General features: G+C 28.0%; 1 protein-coding gene across 1 annotated transcript; it reads right to left on the minus strand.

The window, feature by feature from the left end:
* Positions 1-392: 392 nt before the first annotated feature.
* On the minus strand, positions 393-23,543 carry LOC122272067 (calexcitin-2). Its single transcript, XM_087169277.1, has 7 exons — positions 23,200-23,543; positions 20,303-20,415; positions 17,723-17,775; positions 9,344-9,481; positions 7,475-7,583; positions 5,438-5,535; positions 393-2,145 (listed from the first exon to the last, which is right to left on the minus strand). The coding sequence occupies exons 2-7, from the start codon at positions 20,394-20,396 to the stop codon at positions 2,032-2,034; spliced, it is 606 nt and encodes a 201-aa protein (XP_087025403.1). The 5' UTR covers positions 20,397-20,415; positions 23,200-23,543; the 3' UTR covers positions 393-2,031.
* Between the last annotated feature and the right edge of the window lie 4,082 nt (positions 23,544-27,625).

A 27,625-nucleotide genomic window follows, 5' to 3' on the forward strand; every position in this document is an offset into this window, starting at 1 on the left:
CGACTTGGGTGGGATTTCATTCGATTTAGAGTAACTAGTTATACCAGAAGCATATCATTTGCTTCGATAGCAATCGATATGTTTTGCACCTGTTTGCCCCATCCCTCTCAGTAAATTTAAATCGAAACTAAACGTCACTTAACTTTATATCTCAGACATTCATACTGGGCCTAAATCACACTTTTAAAAACAATTTACGGCTTTTCGATAACTATTACTGCTGCTAATTTTACAAAAAAATGTTTTGTAACAGGTATGGTAATAGTTTTGATTACAATAATAAAAAACTAGTATTTTAAAATTTCTCATTTTTAACAGAATACAAATATCGAATCAAAAGTGTTCAACAAAAAACAAAAAATTGAAAATTAAGGTACATAAACTCTATAAAGTACAAATATAAAATGACTTTATTTTTTATCGTGAATACATAAGCAGTACAATGTGCATAAGTAGTACAAACTAAATTTTTATATGAAAAAAGTAAACTGATTTACAATATGAAACAGCTTAATTTTCATCCTGTAAATACTAAAAAAACAACTAGAAAGTACATTTTTGGTTATACTGACGTAAGATATTTATTTAGAAAATATTAACTAATTAATTAAAAAAATGGCGCTACTTTACATTATGCATTACTGCAATTAAAAACTCAGTTGAAAAAATTAATTTTATTTGAAATGTTCATAAATTTAGGGGTTACGTAGTATACTTGTTCCATGACTGTATAGACCAATCGTAGCATGCTAATCAATAATTACAGTTTTATTCTGATTGATGAGTATTATTGTTAAGAAATTATGTAAAAGACCTTGAAATAAAGCAAGGAGCAATCTTAATTCACATGCAGCTGAAGCTTCATTTTAATAAAAAATAATATGTTTTTGATCATAATTTTGTTTAAAAGTTTGCTAATAATTGTGTTTGATTTTTTCGAATCATTGACTTGTGTTTGATTGTAATTGTGTTTGATTCTTTCGAATCATTAACTTGTTGAGAACAACATAGCTTTAATTAAAAATCAAGATTTACAAAAATATTAATTAAAAATAATAGTTTTTGTGAATAATGTTTCAGAACTATAATAGATTTGAGGCGATAAATTTATATAAAGAGTTCATATAGCGTACACATAAAGTAAAATAATACAATGATGTAATAACACAATAAAGTAAGAAAAATGAAATAAATGATTTTACTAACAATAGTAACAATATAAATGAACTCACTTATTTTCTGACTCAACAAAGCAGTTTATGCTTTTCTTCGAAACAATCTTTTTTTTCATTAAAATAATTAAGAGTTTGAAAATACAAAATGAATGCACTATAAAGTTTGTAAATACAAAATAAATGCACTTTTTTGCTAGTTTTGCCTTTTAAGATATAATTTACTAGATTAGTTTATGAATTGTATGGCTAATTATATTCAGTTTATGAATCATATGGTTTCTTGATACAAGGATAGAGAGAGATTATTATAATCGAATGACTCGTCTAGCACAGTATTGGTATCGCTTATAAAGTATGTTAAATTTTTAATAAATGCCGAACAACAGAACGGTTAATGAACAGCGAAACTAAGTAAAATAACATTGCGTTACTGTGCAATATAAAGTTGCAGTTATTACAGAGAATCCAACTTTATCATTACAAGGAACAGGTAAAAAAGTCATATGTATCAGTTTCCTTTTTAAAAATACATTAGTTATTACTCATGCACTTTTAGATGCCGAATTCAAAAATATATATAATTTTCTATTAAATGAAATTTTAATTGCTATAAATTTTTATGAATAAATGTTATTGCCGGATCTATGAAGGCTCAGAAGTTAAGCCTAATATGGCGACTTAATAGAACAAACACAAAATCCTGGAAGTATGAAGGATAACAACGCCCTTTGTTGTAGAAAAAATCATTCAATGCAAACATTTCAACAACAAGTTATTTACATTCAGTAGATTCGAATATATGTTTGAATAAAATAAATAAGAGAAACACTAAAAAAGAATACATTTCAGTTTTTTTTTAGAAATTGAGTTTCCCAGTAATGAAGTTTCCTAATGCAGAAGGATCATCCGAAGTGTAGTATTCAATGGCCAATTCGCAGAAATATGCAAAGTCTAAAGGTTTCGTTTCATTCTGAAATTGCAAAATAATAATATAAATTTTTATTTTCCAAATGAGGACTAAAATACATTAGAACAATTGTTTTTCCGACCAGAAAACATAAAGTAGATTTAAAAGTGTATAATGTGGAAACTGGTGTGCCTCATTTTTCCAGCCAGTCACATTTAGTTGATTGAGACAAAAACCAAAATGCCGCATTTAATACGTTTTAATAGATATAGGTAAAATCTAATTTTTTATATTTGGTAGAACAAAGTGCATTTAAAGTTAAAACTAATTCGTCGTACTTGGTAGATTTAAGTGGATATAAAGAAAAAATTATTATTTCATATTGAGAAAAATAAGTAAGTTTAGAGCAAATGATTATTCACTATGAGTAAAAATAGTTTTCAAGTGTAAACACTGATTTCAAATCAAAAATTTAAATTTGAATTTATATTAAATTATAAAGCTATTTTAGAACATTAGCTAAAAATTTGAGAAAAACTATTACATATTTTTTTAAAAAAAAAAATATATAATCTAACTGGGACAAATTATCTCGGGACAGCATAAATGGCACGAATTAATTTAACGGGACAAAATATTTCATAGGCAAAATACTTTTGGACATACTTTTTTGCTATAGCATTTCATGCCAGGAGGATGTTTCTTTTTGAGGAATTAAACAAAATACTAGATTTTTACAGCTCCTTTTCTGATATTTGCATTCCAACCTTTATCAAACGAAATAAAAAAAAATTCAAACATGGAATATTTCCAATCCTTTTGTGCTTTTTCCTTCTTTTCAATCCTTTTGTGCTATTTGCTCATCTAACAAATTTTTTATTATTTTTTTTTGAAACGCATCTTCAATCTGACTATTTTGATAATAAGATAAAAAGTACCGGGACCCTGAGTGCAGATATTTTTTACCGTAATTTGATCCGGAATTTTTTAAAGTGCTAAGTGTGCAATGAACGATATATATATATATATATATATATATATATATATATATATATATATATATATATATATATATATATATATATATATATATATATATATATATATATATATATATATATATATATATATATATATATATATATGGGTCATTCTCACAAAAACAGTCATTTTCATGTCCCCAGTATATTTTATGTTTGTTTTACAACTTACGAAAAAAAATTTTTCAGGGAAAGTGTCCTTCAGAATGCAAGCTAACAAAAGAATAAAAATAAAATTATCAATTTTTATTTTTTATTTATTTTAGATAATTAAAATATACCAATATGTCATTCCCTCACTTGTCCCCACTGCTGATTTAAAAGAAGAAAAAAATTGTTTCTGAAATAAAAAAATTTTTTTTTACAAATTTGTGTTTTTTATTTGAGAATATTGAAATATAGAATTCAGAAAATAAATTTTAAATTTAATTTCTGATAAAAATATTAACACAGCACTATTTTAAACTTTGTCTCCAGTGTTTCGCGTCATTCCCTCACAACAATGTTCTTATCACCTGCAATCATCTTAGAATAAAAATATTTTAATAAAAACTTCAGAAGTTAACAACTGGCATCATAGAACAAAATTGCAGTATGTTTCCATCTTCAACTTAAAGAAGTTTTGCTGTGGAATAAATTTGAATGAATCAAACCAGGTAAAATTTTTTACATTTGTCATTCCCTCATGTCGTTTTTTAGAGTAAAATAAAATACAACTTCATCGAGAAAGTGGATAATTATGTGTTGCTTTCTTGTATGAATATAATTGTATGTGATTGACTTCAGAAATTAATAAAGCCTAACTGTTATTTTTAAATTTTATTGAATTCGTCATTCCCTCACTAGTGTATAAAGTGAGGGAATGACGCTGAAGTGAGGGAATGATTCAAGATGAGTATATTATTAAATTTTTTTTTGTTCAATCGTGCCAGCCAATTTTATTTCCCAAACCTGTAAAAACTATTAACTGTATAAGACTAAATTATAATAAATATTAGATATACTTAGTATGTTATCATTTTCAAACTTTAGGTAGATGTAACTTAGATAAAAACATGTATTAAAATAAAATATCATTCCCTCACTATTAGTGTCAGTCCCTCACTTTTTAAATAGTGAAAATAATTAATTTACTTATTAATTAATTTGAAAAATAAATTAATAAATTGATTTATTAAACTAATTAATTTATTTATTAAATTAATTAATTAATTATTAATCATTATAAATTAATAATTATAAATTAATAATTATAAATTAATTATTTAAAAAATTAATTAATTTAAATATTAAGTATAATTTATAGGATATATACTTTCTTTATAATGCCATTACATATTTCTATTAATATAGAAAGTTTCAGAGCTTTTTATTCACTTTAATTTTTTGGGATTTTATGAACTGAAAAATGACAGTTTTCGTGAGAATGACCCATATATATATATATATATATATATATGTATATATATATATATGTATCTATATATATCTATATATATCTATATATATATATATCTATATATATGTGAATGTGACCTGTCCTATAAACGGGTTTGTGGTAGTGTGACGTGGGCGACACTGCTCCAACGCCGTGGCTTCGCCGCAGATGCCCACTGGGTAACGAGAAGAGAGTAGCAGTTCTGGCATTCCTGTGGCCAATGGAATAATCCCCAAGTGCCCGTTATTAAAATATATATATATATATATATATATATATATATATATATATATATATATATATATATATATATATATATATATATATATATATATATATATATATATATTTTAATATATATATATATTTTAATATATTTAATATTTTAATATATAATATATATATATTAAAATATATATATATATATATATATATATATATATATATATATATATATATATATATATATTAATAACGGGCACTTGGGGATTATTCCATTAGCCACAGGAATGCCAGAACTGCTACTCTCTTCTCGTTACCCAGTGGGCATCTGCGGCGAAGCCACGGCGTTGGAGCAGTGTCGCCCACGTCACACTACCACAAACCCGTTTATAGGACAGGTCACATTCACACACAAAGGTATTCACAACATAGAACACACACAGAGAGAAAGAAACATCCATGCCCTGGGCAGGATTCGAACCCGTGACCATCGGCTCCGCAGTCAGACACGCTAACCACTCGGCCATCTGGCCGGCATGAACGATATGTCTTTATTAGGAAAATATAGAGAAATATATATTTAGATCCTTAAAGATATATTAAGGCCTTAATATAAAAGTTGCACTTTGATATGCCCAGGAAAATATGACCTTACCAATGTCATCATGATAAAACATTGTTTCGATTGTCTTTCGGGTATTCCGAAATTTTCTAAAATATAAGAGAATTCTTCGACATCTATTGCTCCGTCACCTGTTCAAAAATATACGATATATATATCATTGAGATAATTTGAGAGACAATTCTTTACTTCAATATTGAATACGTACAATAAATATTAAACATTTAGACATAGTAGAACACAGTATAGGTGTCTATGCAATATATGTACTACATTAACATAAACATACAATAAGTATTCCATAATCATCATCTTTAAAATGTGTTTCTTAGATTAATATGAAAAATGAAGTATATTAAACACATTAGGGTGGAGAACTAATACCGTTTTAAATTTTTTTTTGTAAAACTCTAACGAATTATTATCGAGTTTAAAGAAACTGAAATAGAGTTAAATACATTAAAAATGGTTAAATTGAAGGTTTATATATTTTATTTTTTACTGATTTAAATAATACACGAACAAAGCATGAAAATACTTTTCACTACAATTGCACAATGAGAAAAAACGTATTATGAAAACAGACAAAATATGGTAAACTTTAGCGTGTTTTTGGCTCTATGGAAATACCAACAAGCTCGGTAATTTTCATTGAATCCCTTTGGTAACGATTTTGATAAAATTGACAATAAAAAATAGTTTTATAGTTGGTTACAACATTTTGGTAAATGAAGTAAAATTTGATAGTTTTATCAGGACACTTTAGAGCATGGGATAGAAAGCATTTTTTTCCCGATTAAATCTACTTTTCAGTTTCTACTAAATGTGTGGAGGTAAGAAACATAATTTTGAAAACCTGAATTTCCAGTAAACCGCTACCATATGAACGAAAAAAATTTCAAAAAAAAAATGGTTTAAATATCTTATATTTTGGTTTTATTAGCCAGAATTATTATCCCCTCCCCAGAAATATCAGTACCATACAGTACAATAACTTTACCAGAATTTTTCTCTGTGTGCACAATTATAGGAAACATAATTCTGAAAACCAGAATTTCCAGTAAGCTATTACCACATGAACGAAAAAATTTCCAAATAATAGTTTTCATACCATATATTTTGGTTTTATTTACCAGAATTATTATCCCCTCCCCAGAAATATCATTACCATACAGTATAGTAACTTTTTTAAAATTTTTCTCTCTGTGCACAATTATAAGAAACATAATTTTGAAAACCAGAATTTCCAGTAAGCTATTACCATATGAACGAAAAAATTTCCAAATAATAGTTTAAATACCATATATTTTGGGTTTATTAGTCAGAATTATTATCCTCCCCAGAAATACCATTACCGTACAGTACAATAACTTTACCAGAATTTTTCTCTGTGTGCACAATTATAGGAAACATAATTCTGAAAACCAGAATTTCCAGTAAGCTATTACCACATGAACGAAAAAATTTCCAAATAATAGTTTTCATACCATATATTTTGGTTTTATTCTGATAATATAAGAGAATAAGAAACATAAGAACATTCTCTTATAAGAAACATAATTTTGAAAACCAGAATTTCCAGTAAGCTATTACCATATGAACGAAAAAATTTCCAAATAATAGTTTAAATACCATATATTTTGGGTTTATTAGTCAGAATTATTATCCTCCCCAGAAATACCATTACCGTACAGTACAATAACTTTACCAGAATTTTTCTCTGTGTGCACAATTATAGGAAACATAATTCTGAAAACCAGAATTTCCAGTAAGCTATTACCACATGAACGAAAAAATTTCCAAATAATAGTTTTCATACCATATATTTTGGTTTTATTCTGATAATATAAGAGAATAAGAAACATAAGAACATTCTCTTATAAGAAACATAATTTTGAAAACCAGAATTTCCAGTAAGCTATTACCATATGAACGAAAAAATTTCCAAATAATAGTTTAAATACCATATATTTTGGGTTTATTAGTCAGAATTATTATCCCCCCCCCAGAAATACCATTACCGTACAGTACAATAACTTTACCAGAATTTTTCTCTCTGTGCACAATTACCTGTTCTATCGTAGATGTTGAATCGGCACCATAGATACGTTGTCAACCACTCAGGCAGGGCACTGCTTCCATTTCTTAGAGTTTCATCTAATTCTTCCCACATCTTCACCTGCAATACACAAGCAGAAATAATTAAACTTGAAAAAATTAATTAAATAGATTGTTTGTTAAAAACTTTATTAACAGTACTAATTTTGTGCTTTAATAGTAATAAGATAAGAGGGATGCAAGACGTCTCGCATTGTTTGCAAAATAATAATGATAATAAAAAGAAATATTTTAATAACATATGATCTAATGATCAAATTATCAGGCATTTTAATGGCTTAAGGGATTTAATTCAATAATGTGATGTAAAAAAATTTCAAGAAGAAAAAAAATCTTATTTTTAAATTTTATTTCTCAAGTGTTAGCTGCTGCGTGATAGATTTTGCTCATTTTTTGGAGGATGTCATTTAAAATTAAATCAATTAAAATTAAATCGTTTAAAATGATGTAAAAATTTTGATACCATACAATTCAGAATTTTCAGTTCACTTTAGTAGTTACACAGATATGAAAAAAGCAAAATTATTATGATAGGGTCCAAGTTTTTGAGACAAATGTGTAAGGATTATATTTACTCGATTGGGGTTACTAGCAATATTTCAAAATGCAAGAGCGCAAATTCGTTGGAGTAAAACATGTTTATTCAGAAAATTTTTCAGTTTTTTAGTCTTATTTAGTTACTTAGAGCAAGCAAAGCAATCAAGCAAAAATCTTCACAGTACTTATTAAAATATAGGGGAGAGTGGGGTCAATTGTAACAGGGTACGATTGTAACAGAGCAAAAATTTCAAGTGTCGGGTTCTAGATTTGGTTCCTAGGTGGGGCACAAGGTGTATTTAATAAATCTGCATGTACCCCCTGCTGGCAACCATTTTGATGTACTTTTGAAAGAGTTACATCACAAAAGATATTTTCACGCTATGTGAGTACTTTTTTTGGTATTAGAATTTTATATTTTATCATAGTAATTTTATTTAAATAAATAAATATTATTAACCGAATATGTAAGTGGACACCTTAATTAACATTTCAATAAAAAAAGATTAGTTTTGTTAATTAACTAGCTTTGTTTTTAACAAATGAAACTGAAATGGCGTCTTGGGGACGATTGTAACAATAAGTAAAGGGACGATTGTCACAGCTGAAAATAAATAATCATCTGTTTACAAGCCATTACTTAACTCTTTAAGAACCACCAATAGTTTCCAATATCATTTATATTATGTTGCATGTGCATTATTTTATTTGTCACTTTTCACAGCATAAATTAAAATTTTTAACCCCTTAAAGTTAAAAGTTTAACCCTTTAGGTCTCTGATCATTATTATTTTTACTCCTAAAATATCACTACTATTTTGATCAATAAAAAAATATATCCCAAATATGATAATATGTATAATTAACTATGTTTTAGCTGAATTTATGAACTGTTACAATTGACCTCGTAAGTGGGGACAATTGTAACAAGTCAACGACTGTCAAAAATTGTTAATAACTAATATAATAACATTCAAAATAAGGTATTTTTCTTTCCTAGCAGAGGATAGTCTACTTTATTCGTCTGCCAATTAATACTAATAATATATTGGATTTTTTGGTAGTTAAAAATAGTTTAGTAAAAAATGTTACAATTGACCCCACTCTCCCCTACTGTATCATAAAATGTTAAAAAAAAGAAAATACAAGCATAATTAAAATACTTTTCTAGATCCTGTCAAATGTGGATCCAGTTGAGATCGAAATACACTCAATATTTTCATCAGGTAATTTTGTGAGATTACAGTAATATATATATTTGATGAATGGGAGTTTAAAACTCACCCACTCTTCTGCGCTCACTGCATCATCATCATCAGCATCTGCTTCCGTTCTCAGAGATTTCCAGATGGAACGAAACAGGTCTTCCGTCATCTCGAACTTTTCGGAATCTGGATCCCAGCCATTTAATTTACACACATACTACATAAACAACACTTTTATTCGAATTTACACTTTTATTCGCAACATTCTTTAATGAAATATATTGTTATTCTTAAGTAATTTATAGTTTGAACAATGCTTATGACAAACAAAAGTGCATGGGTAATATTTGTGCTTGAAAAAATATTAGCAACTGTATTCTTTAACTGTATATTAGCAACTGTACTGTAAGCGTAAAATTATAAAAGCATGTTTTCCATAAGATTTAACATTTTGGCGTAAAATTTTTATTTTCATATTTATTTTCAATTTTATATGAATTTACATTTTTATTCGTAATAAAATATATTGTTATTCTTTAATAAAATATGTTGTTATTATTACCCAATTTATAGCTTGAACAATGTTTATGACAAATAAAAGTCCATGGGTAATATTTGTGTATGAAAAAATATTAGCAATTGTATTTTTTAGCTGTATATTAGCAACTGCGTAAGCGTAACGTTATAAAAGCATGTTTTCCATAACATTTAACATTTTGGCGTAAATTTTTTATTTTCATATTTATTTTCTATTTTATATGAATTTACATTTTTATTCGTAACATTCTTTAAAATGTATTGTTATTCTTAACCAATTTATAGTTTGAACAATGCTTATGACAAACAAAAGTGCATGGGTAATATTTGTGCATGAAAAAATATTAGCAACTGTATTCTTTAACTGTATATTAGCAACTGTACTTTAGGAGTAAAATTATAAAAGCATGTTTTCCATAAGATTTAGCATTTTGGCGTGAAATTTTTTATTTTAATACTTTGTTTTCATAATCTTGTATTAATTTAGGTTCAAAATAAGAGAAAAATATTATATTTAGCATTTTAATAATTTATGGTTATGAAATACAGCATGCAACACAGGTGGCTTTTCCTGCATTGAAGGTAAAAACTTCTAAACTCGACTCACTAACAATCATTTTTCAAATTTGTACTTATTTGCAATTATTTAGATCTAAAGGCCTGGTTTCTTAGGACAGGACGCCGTCAGCTGGAAATCAGCGCTAACCTCTGATTGGTCCATTTGTGAGTTTGATAGTATACGTCATCGAACGCTCATCTTGAACAACAATTGCCGTCCAACTCAACTGCAGTTGAATTACAACGTGACGTTAACCACAGAAGCAATGGCGGACAACATCCAACAGCACATTGAAATCAGCCAAGATTTTGATTTTGACATTAAACATAGCTTCTTCATTAAACATAGCACTCTTCATTTAGCTCAGCTATAATGTGTTTTTTCTTGGACAAAGTCATTATTTGTTCTCTAAAACACTGGTCGACAATAACAAAATCAATGCAAATTCAAAATAAATATTTGTTTACGTTATTAACGCATGCGCAATGAGAGATAATGTCTGCGTTGGACCGACTGCTCACGCTGAGCTAACAAAAAAGTATTTTTTTGGCATCAGATCTACGTCAACTTTCCGCTGACGCCCAGATAAGGCGCTAGTTCTAAGAAACCAGGCCTTGAGCTAACAAACCAGTATTTTGTTGGCGTCAGCGTGACGTTGACGTCCCGCTGACGCCCAGATAAGGCGCTTGTCCTAAGAAACCAGACCTTAAGAGAAACAGCTATTCATCATTTAAAATTGTTTCATTAAAAGGAAAATTATTGATAAATTTTTAAACATGAAAGACAATTTTTTTTCAAACTCTTTTTTTTGATTTTATATTTTAGTGCAAATATAATTCCAATAATCTAACAGATTTTTTTCAATAACTATTAGACTGTTTTTTATAATTAAAAAATACCAAAATATATTTTTGCTTGCAATTAGAGCATCAGAAAAAAAATGTATATAAGAGACAACGACGATTTATCTGTGTAAAAGAGTTAATTAAAATGTTGAAATCCGAAAAAGCGATATAAAAGCAATATTATTTATACACGCAACGTTGAAATAAAATAATTAACGTACGTTTCTAACTTTTAATGGGTAGGGTATCGTTACATGGAGTGCCAGTTTCGGTAATAAAGTAAAGAACTGCGATTGGCATGATTATAATTTGTAACGAAGCATTTTACCTTCAAAAGAAGTTGAATTTGTTTTATTATGGCACTCATAAGCAGTGATTTAAATATTGATTATGAAAAGAACTTACGTGATAATCATTTTAAGAAATAAGATAATCGCAAATACATTAAATAATAACTAGTGGGCTGCGCCCCCTGCTCGCAAACGCTCGCCAACCCCCGAAAATTGCTACGCAATGTTATATGGTTTGCTCCGCAAACCAAGCTCGCTTCGCTCGCTACTAACTTAGGTACATTGCAAATGCACAAAATTCTAAGAATTCAAAACAATCATTCAAATCCATATAACAACTAAAAAAATTACATCTTTTTAGTAAGTACTGAGTTCTTAAAATAAATTTGAATTCAAATAAATGACATGTAATTCGTTAAATCTATTAGAAATGTGCTATAGTATAAAATCTTAAGATAAAATTTCTAAAACTGATATCTCTTTAAAAAGATTAAAATTTCGGCTATAATTAAGTCTATTAAAAATTGAAATAAGTGAATTACAATGGAAAAACCTGCATAAACAAATAAATTCTAGTAAAACAAATAAATTCGTGATATAAATCAAAAATTGTCAAATAAATTCGTAATACATAAATTCGTGAAAAAAAGCGCTTTCGACAAAAAACCAAAATAGAGATCTATCGACAAAGACTTCTGCCTAGCTTATGCTCTCCCTGGTTATTTCAGTTTCCGTTTTTAAAAGCGCTATATGTTGAGCCATCTTAGCTAGATTTGGCATGTGACATTTTTAGCTGTAATCATTGGTCTATTTTCTAGCGTTGCCATTCGGGGAGTTGTAATGAGGCTTTTTTTTATCGCCGTGTAAGAGAAATATATATATAGATGTTGGTAGCATTTAATTGACTTGTCGTTTTAAGTTACAAAACTATAATTTTACTAAAATTAGAGTCTGATAAGTCTTATGGTAGCTGTCATATAGTTTTCTTAAATTTGCATGAATAACTTATTTGACTAAAAGGAAATGACGTGCTTGCAAGGATAAGAGTCCTATCTCAAAAATGACGTGGAAATCAGGTGAAACGTTATGGGTTTAGAATTGATTTATTATAAATATATGCATGTAAATATAATATATGTAAATGTACTACAATTTTCTTAGTCACTTGAGTGTCAATTGTCGTGATAAATATTTTTTAAAATGGCAGACACTAAAATTTCTTAAACTCTTTATTCAAAAATAGATCAAAATTTATAAATGATGCTTGAAAATTATATCAACGAAGGCTAATGTTTATTTAATAACATAAATATAAGAAAAATTTCCCCCCAAATTATTTCTATTAGTTTAGAGAAAAGACGGGACACATAATAAATTTATTCCTAAAAATCGAACTATTTTCAAAATATAGAAATTATTATTATTATTTTTAAATGCCCAAAATAATTAAATTATTGTAACTTAGTTTAATTTAGTTAAGTTTAATTAATAATTCAATTAAATTAATGTTTTAAGAATGGAACATGTTGAATAAAGAAAGGATCAGAATTGCTGATGAAAGATTATTCAAAAATCCTTGATGTTTGAAAATTATATCTAAGAAGGCTAGTGTTTATTTAATAACATAAATATAAGAAAAATTTCCCCCCAAAGTATTGATACTAGTTTAGAGCAAAGACGGGACACACAATAAATTTATTCCTAAAAATCGAAATATTTTCAAAATATTATTATTATTATTATTTTTATATGAGCAAAATAATTAAATTATTATAATTTAGTTTAATTTAGTTAAATTTAATTAATAATTTAATTTAATTAATATTTTAAGAATGGAGCATGTTGAATAAAAAAAAGATAAGAATTGCTGATAAAAGATTATTCAAAAATCTTTTACTCTCTGATATTAAAGCAAAATTGGATTTACATTGCAGTTGTCAAAACAACTATAAATTGGACTTCATATTTTCAAAACTAATTACTTTTAGTAATTACGGATGAAACAATGGACACGTCGTTAAAGTAATTTAATTTCTGAACTTTATGAAGTTGTATATTTGTTGTTTAAAGGCAATAAAGGATGGAATTAGAAACACAAAATTGAAAGTAATGAGATTTGATGATATGAAGTATTGTATTCGGATGTGCGGCATTGGAAATAATGAGCTAATTACCTCAATTCATGAGTTGTGTTTAATTTTAAGCAATAAAGTTTCTCTAAATGTTAATAATTAAGAATATAATTAAATGCTGGTAGTTCGATTGCGCTTTAAATTAATTAGATACTCTGCATGCTATCTTATTCAATGTGTGTTTTATTCAAAAGATATATAGAAGATTTTTGTTTGTTATTAAGCAAAAACATTTTTCGAAATGCGTTATTCTTAAGATTCGCATAATGACGTATTTTATTTATCTTCCTTATAATAAAATTTTTGGTTTTACGAACTTTGAAAAATTTTATAAAGTATTATTTAAAATTTTAAAGTATATATTTATATTTATTATATTACTATTTATATTAAAGTATATATTTATAAAGTATTATTGAAAATTTTTTTAAAGTATTATAATAAATTTTATAATACTTAAAAAATTGCCTAATAAGGAATTTTTGAAAACACTTTCCTAAAAATATGATTTCTGGCTCATTTAATAAAAATACAAATTGCGTTCTGTAATGAAGCGTATGTGAATTCAAATCTTTTCCAATTCTAACCTTTTGCTGTCACATTAAAATTATATATGATGCTTTTGTTAAAACCACCCTTTATATCTACTTTCAGACCCTTACCCAAAAAAGAAAACAAACAAATATGCATATAGGGAGTTATGAATCAAGGAGAACAACCAAGTGTAACCAAGGAGAAAACAAAAATGATATCGAGATCAGACAAATCATAGTACAGGAAGGCGTCCATAATAAACATTGAAACAGGTTTAATTAGAAGTTGAAACTTAAAGGAATTTTTAATAATCGTCTTTCAACTCCTCTCTGTTTTTTTCATAGAATGTTTATTACGCTCGCCTTCCTTTACAGTGATTTGTTTAATTTCTATGACGCTTTTGTTTTTTACTCAGTTAAATATTAATTTACTCTAATATTCAAATTTTTTTTCAATTTCAATTTTAATAAGGATCCTAAAGATGCATATAAAAGGCGATTTTTACAGAACATCTTGTGTATAGTGTGTCGGAATTAATTTAATTTGTAAAAATTTCCGGATCAAATTCCGGTAAAAAGTACCGTCACTCAGAGTGCCAGTACTCTTTACCGCAAAATCCACCTTTACTGAAACATATTACGCAACAAAATATCTTGTATACTATAATTTTTACAGTAATAATTACTATAAAATCACTGAATGACACTAATTAAATAAATATTACTGTAAAAATCACGATATGATATTTTAATGTAAAAATGGATTTTACAGATGATGCACCCAAAGTGCCGATACTTTATCCAATAATTTGATCTGGGATTTTTTACAGCTCAGGATATTAAAGAAAAAAAATTATGAAATTATGAAGGAAAAGCGCTATTACATTTAAACACAGCTTGTTAACATTATTTTGAACTTTATATTATTCAGTGTGGTTCTTTTTACTGTTGTAGTACACGGAGAGAAAAGTATGGTTGAAACAAACGGAATATGGGAAAATTTAGCGTGTTTCTGGCTAAATGGTAATATCAAAAATCTCTGTAAATTTTGCCCTCCCGCTATGGTAATAGGTTTAGTAAGATTAATAAAAATAAATGCTTTTATATTATGCGAAAAAAATTTATTCTGATGATACTTAGGGCATGGAATAAAAACAATTGATTCGATTAAAATTCGTTTTCCATTTTTTTCAACTAAATGTGTAAGAACTATAATTTTGAAAATCAGAATTTACAGTAAGGTAATTTTCTCAAAATTTTTTCTCTGTGCAGAATTCGAATGAAACGGTTAATTAAGCTTTGGTGGCAAACAGTGTTTTCTCAGTGCTTGTCAGAGTTTCTTGCTTTGTTCAATATTCCTCTATTTCGTTAAGGTATTGTTTTTTTTAAATGCTAAGCGCAGCGAAAACTACACCAATACTATTACAAAACTATACCTCTCGATTCTCGTTTTAAGAGGTTTTAAAGAAAATTTTTATGTAATAAAACGTGGTTGAGATTCATTCTACATTTTTAATAACATTAACTATCTTAAATGTAGATCAAAATAATGTAATTATATACGTTAATAATTTAACTTAAACGAAGAGGCCATTTTTAAGAAAATTACTGTTGTCTTCCCCTTAAATCATTTGTAATATTTAAGGGAGTTAAATTTCTTGATTATTTTATTAAAAAGTTATTAAAATTAAAAGTTAATCTTTTTGCAATGAAAGTATTTTGAAAATAGTTATAAAAGGGGTGGAAATGTAATATTTATGACGTATTTTATAAACGAAACAAAGGGAATTTTCTTCTCTTCTAAAAATTATAAATTTTTACCAAGAGTTATCTTTTATTTTACTTATAACCGTCGTTGATCAGCCGACCCAATTTTATGGGTTTACGACTACTAATGTTCAACTCCGTAGCCTTGTAATTTTTATCCTAATCCAGAAGACAAGGGAACTCCTGGATCAAGTATTGGGAGAAATTTACCTTCGTGGAGGACTTTTTGATGGAGCTAACCCGCATTTGTGTTACATCGAGGGGAAGACCACGAGAACCTCCCACGGTTAGCCTGACGGCAAGGGGAATCTAACCCATGATCCGTCTATCACTGAGGATATTTCACATCAGCACTGTGGTCGGTGCAAGCAGGATGCGGAATTCGTATCGACTGGGATTCGAACCCGGTTCGCCTCATTGGAAGGCGAACGCTCTATCCCCTGAGCCATCGCGACTCTAACAAGAGTTATTAATAATAATCAATACTAACTATTGTTATTAATAAATTTAAATCGGTATAAATTGTGTGCACTGTGTTCACTTTTAACCCTTTGAAGCAGAATTTTCCGTAAACAAATTTTTCAGACTTTTTTATTATTTTGAATTTATTTAGGTCAAAATAAGTGCAAAATATTTTATTTAGAATTCTCTTAATTTATGGATATGTAAAGGAATAGATAGGCGCAGATAAGAACGCTTGTGTCCCCTGGAAAATATAGAATGAAGGCTCACTTCGGAACAATGATTTTTAAAATTTGCTGTTATTTAGATCTAAGAAAAACAGTAATTCATTATTGAAATTTCTTTAATTTACAAAAACAAATGTTGGTATTTGTATTAAAAATTCATTTTTGAAACTACTTTTTTTCGGATTTTAGATTGGTATAAATATTATTCCGATTATCTGATAGATTTTTTTAGTCACTATTAGACTGTTTATTGTAATTGAATAATGTCCAAACTTATTTTTACTTGATATTTAAAGCACCAAAAAATATATAAAACATGGGCAATTGGTGTCTCATGTGCGACAAAGAGTTAACCTTTCATATTATTTCGAAGAAAAAAAACATTTATGAAGTAATTTATTCAAAATAATGAAATTTTTTCTTTTTTTAAGAATGCATATTTTAAGAAATAGTTAGGAGGAGGGGAAAAATTCACAATGTTAATATAATTAAACCAAATTAGACATGATTAAGTAAATTAAATCTGAATTGTTTCTAAAAATTAATCATCCTCTAATAATCCCATGTTAATTAGATAGACTAATATGTGGTAAAATTAATTAATTAGACTAATATAAAGTAAAAATACGATAATTGTTTGCTAACTGTCCTCACTGCAATATTATAAAATAATTTCGGTATATTTTTGTCAATCCTGTTTCTATGTTACATATTCATAATTTTTTTTTTTTTTTAATTTTATAAAATATGAACTATTTGAAATTTCTGTTTCTTTTTCAAAATTTTATATTGAGAGAGAAAACTGTCATGATCAAATTCGATGAAATGAGAAAAAAAAACGATAAAAACCATCAGAATATGGTAAAATTTACTGTGTTTCTAGTTCAATGGGAAAACAAAAAATCTCTGTAAATTTTAACGAAGTGTTTTGATTGATTGTGTTTTTTTTAACTAAAAACTTCCCCTTAAAGAGAAAAGAAAATTAAAAAAAGGGCTATTCCTGAAAAGTATTATTTCTTTGAATATAAATCAATGCCTTTTTATAGATTAAAATAAACCAACTCTTAAACCAAATACATAAAGCGATCAATAAAGGAAATCCATACCTCTTGAACCATAAAAAAGTCAGATTCTGTGATCACACCGTCTTTGTTCAAATCTAAAATAAAAATGATAATGATAACATTAAATTTTTTTTCTTCTGTGAAATTTTTTTTGTTGAAAAGATAAATTTATTTGTTTTCAATTACTCAGCAGATAATTTTTAAAAAATTTAAATTATAGATAGTGGAAAGCGTATAAACTCAAACAAAAGATTGTTAAAAGGCGCGGTTAAAAATTATTTTTCTATTAGTTAAAACGATAAGAGAGTTCTTGCTCCTCCTGCTTTTTTCTTTGCTTTTATCTTTCAGCTACGTGTATTGAATTTAAATAAGTTTCTGTAGGTTTAGTTTTATCATTTCATTTTTATCAAAGGTGGAAAACTAAAGGCTAAGATTCAGATTTTATATTAACAAGAGTAAGCTTTTTTCTTTTTCCTTCTCTATTATTTTTTTCTGGTTTTACTGGATTTTTTTATTGTTTTATTTCTACAAAAGACTTGAATAATTTATTATTATTTGCGCTTTTTTGGGAGAAAATTAATGTATTGTCAGCCGGGCATAATTCATTTCAAGCACGTCTATGTTATAAATTCTAAATTATAAGAAATATGAATATTTTAAAATTATCCAACAAAACAGCAACCGATTCTTTCTCCTAAAGTAATTGGCTAACAAATCAGCATTTCAAATGTGACATATACGGTAAAATTAGAAAACTTGCAGTGCAGTATTTTTATTCTGCAAACTTTATTATTGTTTTAGAAACTTTCCCTTTTACGTAATAAAGTTAAACGCTGTTCTGTAATAGCCGCCTTTAACATTTATTTTATAGAACCGCAGCAAATAAAGCATAAAGATTACAGGTCCAAAATTAAAAGCAAAGCAAAGAACAATGTAAAAACGCAAATAAAATATAATAAATCACTACTCCGAAAACATCAAAATTTGTTTGTTTGTAAGAGGAAACAAAGTTGATGTGTGATGTGCGATTATAAAAAATGCTTCAAAGTTTAATAAGGCAATCAAAATGGTTTCGAAGTTTTTAGTTCCCCCTTCTAACAGAAGGGAGATTCAGCACAGCAATTTTTTGACAACATTTTTTTTCTTTTTTTTTTTTAGCGTTAGAAATGTTTTGAGAGCTTTTGTTAGACTATTAAGGATTCTAAAGATATTTATTCAGGAGGATGATTATGAAATACTCAGTGTGTGCGTATGTTTTATAAACTGATCAAAATAGAAAAAAAATCGGTTCTAAATTATTAAAATCACAAGAGTAATTGAAATTACTATTAATTGGGTGACTAGAGTTAAAAAAAGTTTTTTTTAAACAATTTACAAACAACACTGATTATACTCATTGTTACAGTCACTACTCATTCATTAAAAATAGATCATGAGTTTGATTTAAATATAGAATGTTCCTAAATTATTCAGATAAATTCAGAAGGAGGACTAAGGGCATCAGATGGATCATTGTTTGGTTGCAAAACTACTTTGAGAAGGTGAAAATCGCTTGAATGCTCTGAACTCAGAAGCGACGAAAGATGGCAGTTGTTGCTCATTATTGTAGCTGGAAGACATCAAAAACATACTTGGCACCCTCAATTGCATCCAGGAATAGTTTTTACGACGTTGTGGATTGCACAATAATGCCAGAAAGGGCCACTTCAAAAAATTCTTGTCTTAATTAATCAATTAAATCCTTCGTATTTGCTTTCTAGTGTGACGTTGTAACCTGTAAAAGTTTTTTTGGCCTTATCACCCTCGTAACGTCACCAGATAAATTCAGTAGCGTGGCTTGAAGACCCATCGCCTTATGTACCAAAAAACAAAATTTCTGGTAAAATAGCGTACTGTATGGTAATGACATTTCTAAATAAAAAAAACAAAATTCTGGTTAATAAAACAAAAATATACAATATTTAAACCATTCATTTAGTGATTTCTTCCATCTATGGTAACGGTTTACCGGAAATTCTGGTTTTCAAAGTTAAAATTCTTATTATCACACATTTAGTAAAATATACAAAACTGAAAAATATATTTGTCCTAATAAATGTTTGTTTCTAAGTGTGTTCTAAGGTATCATGATAAAATTACTGAAAGTTATAAAATTTTTTTCGAATTTTATCATAAGTTATAAAACCATATTTTATTGCAAATTTTACCAAAATCATTATCAAAGCGCTTCGGTAAAAATTATCTAGCATTTTTTATCTAGCGTAAAGCCAAAAGCATGGTAAAGTTTAGTGTATTCAAGTAGTTTTGACCATATTCTTTTCTCAGGGTGATAAGTTTTAATCCTCTTACTTTTTATCAAACTTCTAAATTCGGAACATCCTTATACGATGTATTTTAGCTTTTAAGTGCACGATAAATCACTACAACGTAATATTTTTAATATTTTTTGAATGGGTCAGTTCCAATCCCCTGTTTCCGATCAATTCTAACCTGACGGTTTGACTAACCGTTTTGGATATATGTCGCCAGTAACTCATCAAAATGTATTGAAATATCAATAAATAATAGAAATGTTTTATGTAACCCACTAAGTCAGAAAGCATCAAAGAAATATAGTCTTACCATAAAATGTATTGAATTCGTAAAGGAGTTTGTTTTTTCTGAATTCAGATAGTGGCTCATTATTCTTTTTGATTTTACTTATATCTTGGCCCATTCTAGTAGCTTGAAGGCATCTGGAAATAAATTTAGAAAAAATATATAGCTTGATATTTGTCACTTCATATGTACACTTTTTCTTATAGAAAAAAATTACTATCAAAAACTTTAAATATAAGTTACTTATTTTCGACGTTGTTACGGTATTGTTATGAATGTTTTTTTAGAAATGTATTCACTCTGACACAAATAATAACACTCATTTAGTAAAATATAATGAGACGACGTGTGACATATCATCGATAATATGTAGAACACTAATACATATCTTGTCCTAAAACCGTTGATTTTTTTTTCGTTGCCAACAAAGAACTTAAATAAATGGAGATATAAACAGGGCAGAAATAAGAAGTTAAAAGCAAACTATTCATGTAAATAAACAGAGTTAATTCATTTATGCCATGCTTATCAATTTATGCAAGCTTCAAAGTAACTTAGAGTTAAAATTTAGTTTTAATGATGTTTAATGCGGAAGAAAGAGGTGTTTAAATGCAAAAGTAAAACAGAATCAACAGAAATTCGCATGTTGGATGAATGTTGAGTGAAGAATGTTGAATGAATGAATGTTGAATGAAACTGCACATTGACTCAATCAGCACTTTTGTTTTAGCTCAGGAATATTACTTTTATTTTTAGTTCGATTTGACTATTCTTTTATTTCTTTATTGTGAACCTTTTTCTATATTTTTTTTACACATTTTAAGACTTCATGATAGGACAAAGTACTTGAGACAGTTGGTAGACGGAAAAAAATTTCCCGGAAAAAAAGGTACGGAAAAAAAGGTACAGAAAAAAGGATCCCTGGAAAAAAAGGTCCCGGTAAAAAAGGTACCTCCATAGGGAAAATCTGTAGGGATATTTCCCCTCTCGCTTTCTGGGCAGCATGAATGCTTCTCGCTGTTTCAATGAATATTCTTTTTAGCTGTAATAATTTAGATTAGATCATTGAGGTAAGAAGAAGGGTAAGGGGCTGGTTGTACTACGCTTTTTTTTAAATTTTTATTTCATTTATTTATTCTTCTTTGATTATTTTTTAAAGCGGGAAGATACTATTTAAATTTTTCAATAATGTTTTACTTTCTTTTTGTAATTTTTTAAAGTGAAAAATGTGTTATTTTCTATTTTAAATTATATTTTGTGAAGAAGTTGCTAATGTGAGGCTTAAAGTGGCCAGCCAATCGGGGAAGTTGGGAGGATTTATGTGTTGGATGTTTATTCGTGATTGGAGGTGAAAGTATTGGTCCTTTTTAATTAGTTAAAAACGCGCGACACGAAAAAAAAAAAACATGCACGGAACAGCAAAAAGCGCTTCAATCTAATCTTTTCATTTCAAATATTTTCCCCTACAGAATTTTCCCTACACAGGTACCTTTTTTACCGGGACCTTTTTTTCCTGGGACCTTTTTTTCCGGGACCTTTTTTTCCAGGTACCTTTTTTTTCGGGGACCTTTTTTTCCGTACCTTTTATTCCGGTTCCTTTTTTTCCTAGAACCGAGACAGTTATGTCTCCAAGCTTTTATGTTTAGATTTGTGGCTACCGGGAAAATCAATGAATTATTTGTTTAAATAAAACTTCCATGTAGCATTGAATCAAATGTTCATTTCCATATAGTATGTCTGTTGATCAAATCGTCAAGCATATAAATTGAATTCAATGCATATAAAACAAAAAGTTCCTGATATAGATATATGGTGGATAAATTTAGAGCCTCGTGATAAAAAGAGGGCCGCCATTAAACTTAAGTTAGATTAAAATACATTAGTATCCGCTTAAATAAAAGTGATATTATTTTCTTTTCGTTAGCTAAATAGGATTCTTTTTGTAAATATTAATCATTAAAAAAAGAAGTTTCTTCAGTCGAAATTCTAATTGAAATAAAATAAATATATTTTATTTTCATTTTTCTTACTTGTTTTATTTCTCTTTTATAAAAATTTTCCATTCAATAATTTTTTTAAAATAAAATTAAGGTTTTTCATTCTGAAATTAAAATATTTAAAAGAAATGCATAAATACTTTTACGCTAATTTTAATTTATCTCAGCTATAAAAGAAAAATAAGCATTTTTAGATGAAAAATTTAAAATTTTACTTAGCTAGTTTTGGAAATCAAATTTAAAATAAAAATTTAAATTAGTTGTTTTTATTTAAAAACATAAATTTTTAGACATTCAAAAAACTGGAGATTTCAGTCTAAATCAAATATGTTCTTAATATCTATGCTTTAAGGTAAAAAAAAAAAAAGCACTTCTCAGTATTAAGAAATAAAAATTAAAATCTTTCCTCCACTGCGATACAAGCATCTTCTAAGACATGATTCAGATATCATAAACACTTGGTCCCAAATGCATAACCTCTCGAGGTTTTTTTTTAATATTATAATTAAATGACTCATGGGCTGAAGTTAAGGCAAATTTTCACCATTTTCCATATTTTTGACCATGCGCTTTAATTTAAGCTTGTTTTCGCTTCAATAGGAATTTTACAAATGTATACTTCCCTTTTAAGATGCAAATGAAATAATGATTTTTTTAATAGTATATTTATTTCCAAATTTTAAATATTAGTATGCATTCAACATGTGCCTTTAGTAGAAATATGTTTGCATCTTAATATATATGCAAAATTCCGATTATTAAATAGAAAATCATTCAGGTGAATATTTTTCCCCATTGTACTTGTTTATGTATTAATAAAAATTAAAAAAATTCTATTTTCTTTTAATCGGTCATAGCGGTCTTACCTCTTAAACATAATTACAATTAAAAAAAGAGAGATATGAAAAATTTAAAAATCATTACCTTTAAAAATCTCCTATGAATGCATAACGTGCCGAACTTAAGATTCTCTCCCAAGATTGGCACTATAACTCCAACTCAATAGGTGCGTTAAGGCGAATGAATATTGAGCTCAGTCCTTAGAACACTTTCGAAACTGCTTCACATTTCTCAGAACACAATAAGATCACCACCATCAACTGAAAGCCGTTAAAAATCCATTATGATTGTGTGTTAAATCCAGGCGATTGAAAATGTCTCGTAAATTACGACAAATGGCCGGGGCTTCTAATTTGCTCTGCTTAATAAATTCTAAGCGGCCTGCGACACGTGCAAGGGGAAACGTTATTTGTGTACCTGTGAGAAACGGTGACGTCATTTTCATATGAAATCGTTTGCAGGTGGCTGCGATGAAAAAGAACAAAAAATATTAACAGATAAAGATATTCCCATCCATTATCTTATATGCAAGCTAAAAGTTGTATTTGGTTTTTGTTTTATATTTGATTTAGTTTGATAAGGAAAGAATTGTTTTACTTATATAAGATAAGATGGATGTTTAAAGCCATCTTTAGATTTGGTAAATGCTTAAATCAAACTTTTTGTGAAGTCTCTTTCATGGATGCTTTAAGTCCTCATATTTTGAAAGATCCTAGGTGAATTTTTTGAGGGGCCCTATTATTATTATCGTTCTCAGTGACGTCATAAGGTCGCACAAACGGGGCATTTGTACAAGGTCTAGAGAAGCTGTGTCGATTCCTTGAACTTAATAGGGGGTGGGGGAAGAGTGCTTGTAAAATAAATGTTTTTAATGACAATAAAAATTTATATATTTTATGGTTCAATGGTTTGGAAAATGAACTATCATTCCAAAAGATTGGGCTTTGATCTCCAATAACGGCTTGATGCTTACCCAGTTTCTTTGGTTTGTAAAAGCGGTCTGTGCTCAATGCCGTTGACATTGCCATAATTATACAGTAGTTCATGAAAGTGTCAAGCCTTAATTTCCATGATCCAACTAACCCACAATGGACTGTTGTGGAATTGCTTTACATTACTTTCTTACTTATTTTTTGAAATATCCAAAATATTCTCTTATAGTATTTCATCTAGATAAAATAATGTATGTATCGAATAATTTTTAAATGATTATATAATTGGGACCCTTAAATACAAAACTTCTTACTTTTAAGGGCCACTAACGATGTGTACATAAAAATTAAACACTATGTAGAAAAAAAGAAAAAAAAAAGTTTTTTCTTTTTGAGAATTAAACTCGAAAAGGAAATAAAAATAACAAACAAATATATTTATTTCAATAATATAGGCAACAATTTAGGATTCTAAGTGAGATTTATTTTACCGGAACCACCACAGAAGGAGAATATTTAAAGGGGCCCGCAAAGTTTGCGACTGATCCGCTATTTTTGTGGTGTCTTAAAAATGAATGACTTGAAGTTTTATGATTTGTTTCAAATTTAATTTCTAATAGCGGAAATCTTAAAAAAATTTTACTTTATTATTATTATATTTGGTCCCATTTTTAAGTATTTTTAAAAATGATGTACCAGGTGAGGGGCCTTTAGAATATATTTAATTTTGGGCTTGAAACTTCACCTTAATCATGTAAAAGTGTTTAAATCTATCTTACTATATAATTTTATGGTTGCTATGGTAATGGAGAGACCATGACTTTCAGCATCTATGATTAGGCTTTAAGATTTGGCATTTATCTACATGATTGAAGTTTTCAAATCTTCAATAACAAAAATAGATTTTAAAAAGGAAACCAAAAAGAAGATGAGAGAAAGGAAAAGTCTAATTCGACTCAGTATCTTTCAGTGTTCTATATATCGGGGGTCTTGAGCTTTTTTTCCACAGCTTTGTGGATACCGGAAAAAAATGAAGAAGGAAAAAAAAAAACGATCTGAAATTATTGTGGATATTCTACGTTTAAGTTAAATCTACGTTTTCATTACTAATTTTAATATATTTTGTTTGAATAATGATTTCCAACACATTGCTTGGTTTAAGATCACTTCATTTTGGTTTCATTGAGAATTGTCTTGTATCCAATATTTCTCACAACACTTTACAAAATTCTTAATAATATTGTAAAACAATGCATGTAGCAATCATTGATATCTAATAATTTCGAAGCCTAAATTAATTTTACTCTATTTTATATACATTATTATTTATTTACTTAAGCGTCCAGTTGAGTACAAATTCAAGCATTTTTTATCCTTTCTATAAAGTATATCTTAGTTTTTTGTATTATCGGCAATACTGTTAAAACTTCTGACCATATTTTATTTTAATAACCGTCGTTGAACAGCTGACCCAATTTTATGGGTTCACGACTACTAATGTTAAACTCCGTAGCCTTGTAACTTTGAACCCAATCCAGATGACAAGGGAACTCCAGGATTGAGTATTGGGAGAAAATTGGTCTTCGTGGATGTCTTTTTGATGGAACTAACCCGCATTTGAGTTGCACGGAGAGGAAGACCACGAGAACCTCCCAAGGTTAGCCTGACGGCAAAGGGACTCTAACCCGTGATCCGTCTACCACTGAGGGTATTTCACGTCAGCACTGTGGTCCATGCAAGCCGGATGCGGAATTCGTATCGACCAGCCATCACCGGGATCGAACCCGGTTCATCTCATTGGATGGAGAATGCTCTATCCCCCGAGCCATCACGGCTCTTCTGATTATATTTGAGTTACTATAATATAGAACCATATAGAGTTGTTTGATTAAAAACTTCATTCGCTTCCAAAATATGCAAATTGGAAATAACAGTCGCCGTTTCTCAAGCGCTCATAAATAGGCTCCCATTTTCAAACTTGTCAGACGAGAATGAAAGGAAACAAAAATGATTTGAAATATAAAACGTAAAGTTGCTAGCGAAAATTGGAAAAATAAAAGCGAGAAACAAAGCTAGAAAAACCACAGTAGCCGAGGACGAAAAAAAGAAATGAAAAGCTGAATGTTAAAACCAGTTGCTGAGAGTGGCAAATCAATGTAAAATGCATTTCCAAGCACCATGGAAAGGTGGTGCGGAACTAATGTCGTTAGCAAAAAAATCAGCATTCAAAAGAATAAGACAAGATTCCAGGGTATCAAGATAAGCTGATGTGACTAGGGAGAAATATTTTTCTCATTGTTGAAATTGAATTTATAACCAACATTTCAAAAAAGTGCAGCAATTGTTGGTTCCTCGCATTCTTGATAACGGACATTCCTTAAGTCAAAATTTTCAAGCGTGTCTACTTTGCCTGATGCAGCCAAGGTGATAAGAAATGTTTTAAATGCCCCAGCGATAATTAAAACTAATAAGATCTTTAAGGGGTCACAGTACCTTTGCAAACATTTTTTAAAATAAAGGTATAATCATTCATTTTGAGGATGCTTTACATGCTCATTTAAGTTATAATCAATAATTTATCTTCAAAAAGTAATTAAACTGTTTAATTTTTTTAAAATTTTAAAAAAAGTTGAAAAAATTCTAAATTTTTAAATCCCTAAGGCTTTTTTATTTTAACATATTTTCAAAAAAAGTTTTTTTCATAGTGCTTGCAATATTTATCTTAACAATTTTGTGCATTCATTTGTTGATATATGAATTAGAATATTTTTTATAGATTATTTTGTAAAAAAGTACAAAAAAAAGGGTAAAAATTCCTGTTAGGTATATATAACATGCCGTAAAAGTTGTAATACCTCATAAAATGCTTATTCCATGCACAGTTTAAATAAGTGTATTATTCTCAAGATAAAAAAGTTTACTTCAAAGCCTTATCTTAAATAGAAAAAAATCCTTAGGGATTTAATTAAGATTAAGACACAAAATTATCATCTATTCGAAAAAGCACTTTAAAGTCAGACTGCTGAGCAAGTTTCTGTATTAGAACAATTTAAAATCATTCATAACTTTTTTAAAAATGTAGATAGAGAGATGAATTTTTTTCTGTACATTTGAAATAGTTTCATGTTTTATTATAAGCAATAAAAAAATTTTGGTATTTTTGTCATTTTTTGGGTAATGTGACTTAATTCTTAGGTTCTTAAGAACTTCGCTATCTTTATTATGTTCCTTTGTTAATATTAATATGTTTCAATTTATTATTTTATTACTTCTGAATTATGATTGCATTTATTATTTCATTAATTCCTAACTGTTAAATTTATTTGCAATTGTTAATATAATTGTTAGTTATTTTTGTGTTTCTTCGTTACTGTAACGACATTCTTCTGGTCATTATTACAAGTTATTATTTTAAGTTATTACATTATTTCAAGTTATTATTTTAAATCTTCTAAATTTTGATTACATTTCTTCTTAATTATTATTTCTCGTATTTCATTATATTTAATTTCGATTGTTATTATAATTGTTTGCTATTATTGTGTTTCTGAGCTAATTTCATTACATTTCTTTGTTAA

This window comes from Parasteatoda tepidariorum, chromosome 1 (assembly GCF_982258835.1).
Source record: "Parasteatoda tepidariorum strain Cologne lab strain chromosome 1, Ptep-v5.0, whole genome shotgun sequence".
Taxonomy (NCBI): Eukaryota; Metazoa; Arthropoda; class Arachnida; order Araneae; family Theridiidae; genus Parasteatoda; species Parasteatoda tepidariorum.

What these genes read in the sequence shown, in the direction of transcription:
- LOC122272067 (XM_087169277.1), bottom strand. Translation starts at nt 20,396, where the DNA reads ATGGGCCAAGATATAAGTAAAATCAAAAAGAATAATGAGCCACTATCT. An exon ending in CAACATCTACGATAGAACAG is followed by an intron (nt 5,536 to 7,474) that starts GTAATTGTGCAC and finishes ATTTTTGAACAG; the next exon opens with GTGACGGAGCAATAGATGTC. An exon ending in GTTTTATCATGATGACATTG is followed by an intron (nt 2,146 to 5,437) that starts GTAAGGTCATAT and finishes TTGCAATTTCAG; the next exon opens with AATGAAACGAAACCTTTAGA.